General features: G+C 35.2%; 1 protein-coding gene across 5 annotated transcripts in view; it reads right to left on the bottom strand.

Moving 5' to 3' along the window:
* Positions 1-1,096: 1,096 nt before the first annotated feature.
* Positions 1,097-6,337, bottom strand: part of CEP162 (centrosomal protein 162) — a 45,087-nt gene continuing 39,846 nt past the window's right edge. For all 5 annotated transcript variants that reach the window (XM_032682137.1, XM_032682136.1, XM_032682135.1 and 2 more), the window contains 2 exons: positions 5,534-5,668; positions 1,097-3,425 (listed from right to left, as the gene is read on the bottom strand). In XM_032682137.1, coding sequence (XP_032538028.1) covers positions 3,207-3,425; positions 5,534-5,668 — 354 coding nt within the window. In that variant the 3' untranslated portion in view covers positions 1,097-3,206. The remainder of the gene's footprint in view (positions 3,426-5,533; positions 5,669-6,337) is intronic.

Below are 6,337 nucleotides of genomic sequence, written 5' to 3'. Positions count from 1 at the left end.
TTTTCCAAAATAGGTGAAATATGGGATAGAGTGGCTGACTTCAGAATGTATTATGTGCTATCAAATAAAGTCTTCATACATGATCACCTGTTTAATTTGCTACATGAACAATTTTGACATGTATTTCAGAGAACCTGAAATGGAACGCATTGCTGCTGTCTCTGCCCCAAGTGCCATGATGAGACCTGATCCTTTTCTGCACATCCTGTTTACCTCTCTTGAAGCAATGCATTCTCTGTAATCTAGGTCACTGAGTCACCTAGCCAGCTGCTCACTCGATTTCTTAAAAGCTTCAAACATGACAATTCAAATTATTATACTCCACCTGCTTTGCTATAAACAGACGAATTCCAGCTAAGCATCAGACAATGATTTAAAGGCATTATGTTTGATTCTTTTAATCCATCCATCATGCTGCCTCCTGAAAATGCATGATGAAATAGGACAGCACAAGAAGAGGAAAAACATACATAAGGAGTATAGAATTATGTAACTCCTGGAACGATCTCACTGAAATAATTAGTAAAAGCTATCACTTGTTTTGTCAGCCTTTGCGCCATTTCAGGGTATTTTCCCCTTTCTGTACTGTGAAGACTGCTGGAGAGTAAATAACTAATAACTTTAGCAGAGAACTTAAAGCTTGGACCTTAGTTCTCCAAAAGGAACACCCCAACTACAGTCATTCAAGCCCAGAGAGAGTCTGTTACTGTGTGGAGTGCCCACTTCATGCTAAATGCCTTAAAAACAACTACATAAATACAGGTAAGAACACATTATAAACCACATTGTATCTTACAGTAATGATAAATAATACTGTCCCTGCTCAGTAAAACAGACAGAGAATTTAATTCAAACTATGTAAGATAACAGCATTTGCTGAGAACTGACTATAAGAATTTTTTTAAAAAGTGTCTGAATGCCATGAACACTGAGGCACTCTTTTGATGACCTAAGCATTAAACATTTGAGAGAATTTCCAATAAGCAGAAATACTCCCCTTCAGATTCCTGTCCTAGGCAGTGCCCTAGAATACCCCCATCCAGGAGCTGACCTCTCTGGGAACACAAGAATTGCTCTAATTTTAAAAAGTTCACGCTTCAGGTCACACACTTTAATACAGTCTTACATGTATAGCAAATTGTACAGGAATGGTAAGTTGCAATATTATTCAATTTTATCCTTTTCATTTGCAAAACAGGCTCAAATCAATAAAATACAGTGTATTTACACAGAGCTGATATTTTATATACAAAACATTATTATATTTACACATTTTATGAACATACACTAGTATTTTTTAGATAGGATCAAAATATCAATAGTAGAAATACTGAAAATATCTGAATAGGAAAAAACACAAGATTATTATATTAATTGGCAACTGGCCAAACTTTTTTAATATCTATATATACATGTACACAGTCTCATGTTTGTGTATGGGCCAAAAAAAATAATAAACCTTGCACTTGGGTATAATTTGTTACACTCTGCTGTTCTTATGCATGCTCAGTCCCATGCTTGTATGAGAGAAAGTGCATGTTTACTGCTGGTCCCTGAAGAACATGACACATAAATACACATGCACAGGCCTGAACTATTTCACATTTGATTTAAATGATAGCTTCAACCAATACCACAGGGACCTGAAGAGTACATTCTAGCTTTTATCTTCTCTTTGCCCTAAATGAGTATAGTTGATTGAGCTACAACCTCAATATATGTGCTATGGGATTCTTAAGGACTTGCAGCACTGAAACTTCAAACTAATAATTTACTGATTTATTGGACATCCATCCCTTCCAACCACCAAATAGCTATCTTGAATTTTCTTTATTTTAACTTTGCTTCTTCCTTTTAGCAGCAGTTTTTCATATATATCAAGTATAATAGCTATGCTCATATTCCCTCCCCAGTCTCCTCTCAGGAACAGGGCAGCCCCTGTGGCTTCAGAGATTCCTAAGGCTACATTTTTTAGTGGGATGATTTTTCTTTTCCCTCCATTGGGTCCATTTCTTGAAATGGGAGACCAAAAGCTTAGCACACGAAGGTACACTTTGGTGATGCAGCAGGAATTGCTTCTATGTACTTGCTCTACAGCACAGGTGTGTAACTCCAGCAGGGCCTGAGAAGAGGGAGAAGGCAATAGTCTCTAACATTGCTTGTTACCTACCATGATGCCTGTCAGTTCAGCAGAAAGTTACATCCACATTTGGTATTTGGGTAGTGGATTACTCCTGCTTAAGCATACTTGTCTCTTTTGTCACTCTCAAGGACAATAGTAGTTCGTTGGATTTTTTTCTCTGGCCCCTTTTGTAAGTTGCTCAGTATTTTGACTCTAAATTTGCCCACTGACACATCCCTGCAGTCTGAGCTTTAGCACACTGTCTTCACATCTGACTGGCCTCTTTGGTCTGTCAAGATTGTCTATAAAGATATTGCTATGTCAGATTCTGAACAGCCCATTGTAAAAACCTTATCAATATGGCCTTCCCTTTTAAAAGGGATACCAGTGACTACTCACACTGTATTTTATAGCCTGTTTTAAATCTGCCCCCTAACAATTCAGCTAGACCCACTCTGCCATCATTCTGACCAGCACAGTTGGAAATACCAGAAAAGTAAACAAAGAACAGTTTGAATCTGAGCATCACCAGGGAATGTCTGCTCTGCTCCAGCCCTCCAATCATTCACTAAGTTGGAAGGGATTTTAAAGAGAAGGGAAGGAATATTATATGAATTGGAGGGAGAGAAGCAAAATGCTGGAAAAAGATGATTTTCCTGCCCTACAGAATGAAATTCATTATATACTAAACATACAAATAGTTACTCAGTAGTTGAGCTAGTTACTCAAATTGTTCACAAAGGAATCACAATAACACAAGTTATAAACATAGGTTAAAAATATTCAGCCATGTAGTACAGTATCTGAAAAAGGGAATTTTTCAGTGGTAACTGAATTTATGGAATAACCTCAATATTCCTATTATTTAAAATAAATTGTATGTAACTTTATTACTAACAAAATATAAGACATACAAAATGACTGGAGTATTACTCCATGCAAATCTACCTTTGGACATGCACGACTATAGATAAGATCAGAATGCAATTCAATTTATGTGTGTTACATTAATGATTTTCAATAACACTTTCTACACATAACTTTGAATATTAAAATTCTACTTCTCTAATCAACTACTACCTAATCATGTCTTCCAGCAGCTGTCCGTCATTCTGAATCCACTGGAATCAGGTGCAGGAATAACAACCCCTTGTTTCTGCAGTTCACGTAAAACATCTAACATTGAATCCAATTCCACTCGAAATTTCTCCAGTTCTTGATTCTTCTGCTGTGCCAGTCTTCGCCACTTCTGAGCCTCATGGGTTTGCCTTGCTTCAGTAACATGATGTGTTACTTGGGTTGCCTGTAAATAAGAAGCAAGCCAGCGTTGCCACTTCCTAGTCCAGTACTCAGCCCCCACTGCCCCTTTGCAAAAATACACCACTTCATTATATTTGATGCTGAGTCTTGCAGCGAAAGGCTGACATCATGTGGAAACAATTTGTTCTGAATATTGCAAAAATCATTCTGATAGCAATAAATTCCTTTAAATAGTTCCATTAATGACAGAAGGGTAGAATCGATTATTGACTAATGAGCCTCAGGAGAATTTAACTTATCCTCTCCAAAGTGGCAAATAAAGGTTTGAATATTTAAGATAAAGCTGAGCATATAACATAAAATCAATCCCCTATAATAAAAATTAACTTTTTAAATTTCCATTTAAATTAAAGTGCTAATTAAAAGAATGCTCTGCAAGACAAACAAATGAAATATGATGACATATTGTAGGCTACTACTGTACTTTTAAAAAACAAAAGTCCTATGAATTATTAGAAAATGTCCTGTAGTCACAAAGATCTGATGCTGCTGCAGATAAAAGTCTGAATTAACTTTGACATGAATCCCTGACATAATCCTATTAAATTACACAAAATAAAAAGTGTCATAAGGTATCAAAATCTCCATACTGCTATTAATAGATTCTTCAAGGAAAGCTGTACCGTTTAAAGGCCATAATTATCATATTTGCAGTTTGATACTAAGGATAGCCTGTTAATTCCTTGCTCAGCAATCACCTTTTCTACATTGTTCATTTTTATATCATTCATTTATATCATTCAATGCCCCAGTGAAGATGGTTAAAGGTGCAAAACTAGGATAAACAAAACCCAAAGCTTAATACATAATAAGGGCAGCAGCAGGAGGAAAGATGAAATTACTTAGAAGTAATTATGTATACTATTATTTCTATTTTTTAAAACAATACATTAAAAAATATCTTAGGTATTCAATGGAGTTAGATCCCAGAATAGGCAGCAGCAAACACTTTACAGAAATGGTAAAGAAATCCTCACATTATACAAAAGCAAATGAATAGCATAAAAATGAACTGTATTACAGTTGCCTTTAGCAGGACATACCATGAACAAAAATAATAAAATCTTTACTGGCAGCAGGGTTTGTTCTTAATCCAATGACTTGTTTTATGCAGAGCTCTTTTTGGAAAGAAAATGAAATATCTGATGTAGAAATGTGTAAGAATAAAACCTTTACCACAAAAAAAGGTTATAGAATTGAAGAACAACCCCCCCAAACTAAGTACTACAGTTTGACAATCTTCCTGTCCAACTGCCCTATTTTGACTTCGTATATTTAAGTAAAACCTAAGTTAAAATACTAACAAAAGACAGTAATGTATTTAAGTAATACAAGCGTTGAAAAAAAATCTATATGAAAAAGAAAACTTCTTCCAGGTGACAGAAACTCCCCCGAAAGATAAAAAAATCAGGATGGAGACCATGACACAGAATAAAGATGAAAAAAAGCAATGAAGAATTGTTTTACCCATTCAAGCTACAAAAAACTGCATCACAAAGATCCAACCTTCAAAATCACAAACTTTTAGTTTTTGGAGGATAAAGGCCTTTTTTCATTGTTTTGGGTATTAAAACCAGTGTGAGCTAGATTGTTATAAGATGTGTCTACACTTTTAATGCAGCTTTTCTGAATAGCATTGCTGGGACTAGAAAAAAAATGACAGTTCAATTGAGGAATGTATCATAGCTTAACAAACTCTGCATTACAGATTCTTATCATTTTTTCAATACCTTGCTTTCCTTGTGTAACTGAAATATAAAATAACCAAATGATACAAGGGGCTTCCAGAGGTCATGTGATCCAGACCTCTACAATAATATCAAGGCCTTTTCAGATCAGGTTGCAAGGAAGTTACACACCTGATATGCAAGTCATGCACAAGTAATTTTAATTACCACACCAAGGATGGGCTGACCAGGACTGCATCTACATTCACTTGCATCATCAGGCAGCAAAGACAAAACCGCGGCTGTAGAAAAAGTACTTGCCCTCCCTGCAGTGTGAGCTAAATGAGCCTGTGCAAATACCATAAAATTACAGTTAAACCAATAAATTGCTCTTGGAAATAAATGCAGTTATACTCTGGTGTACCTTTTGAATTTCTTGCTCTCTTTCTGCATGTCTGGTCTCTATATGCTTGATTTTCTTTTCCAGGCACAAGAAATGTTTCATTTCAGGACTCTGGCTCTCCTTAGCCTCTCTCAGTTCTTCCAACAATTTTGTCACCTATAGTTAAAGAGAAATGATGAAAATTGCTATTGTGTTACGCAGTGTATAAAACAGATTCCTTTCAAAATGTATTTGCATTGTTTAATCATTCCATTCAAAAGCTGCAGAACAGAAGACATAAAAGAGAAATCTTCTTTATTCAAAAGCTTTTACAGGGGTTCAGGGACTTAGATTAAGATTTTTCACATCTAAGAAGTAGCCTGAGAATATGAAAGTCTAGTCCTCTTTGATAAATCCAATCTTGTTCATAATGTTATAAAGTGATTGTATTCAGTCAATTTTTATACTTCATTAAAAAAAAAAAAAAAGAGAATATTATAATTAGATCTTCTTACACCCTGGATAAAGACCAAATATAAAATGTACCAGTGTATTTCTAAGGACTAAATTGAGGAAAAATACACTGCTAACAGACATGATTACAAGCCTCCTTTGGTCTAACAATTACCAGGTCAAATCAACCAATGACTTAAAACTGATTTCCTCATCCTCCAGAAGATAAGGTAAGTTTTCTTATAAAGTCCTACTGGTTTATTCTCATTCTTTGCCTATTTTAAGTAACTTGATGTTTCTTCATTTAACATCCTAGGTATTTTTTGGTCACTTTTAATATGTATAAAAGTAAACTCAAATGAAAACACTGAAGTCTTTATCCTTAATGACAGC

This window comes from Chiroxiphia lanceolata, chromosome 3 (genome assembly GCF_009829145.1).
Source record: "Chiroxiphia lanceolata isolate bChiLan1 chromosome 3, bChiLan1.pri, whole genome shotgun sequence".
In the NCBI taxonomy this organism is placed as follows: domain Eukaryota; kingdom Metazoa; phylum Chordata; class Aves; order Passeriformes; family Pipridae; genus Chiroxiphia; species Chiroxiphia lanceolata.
Note: the sequence above shows the minus strand (reverse complement) of the source record. Positions and strands in the feature narration are given on the sequence as shown.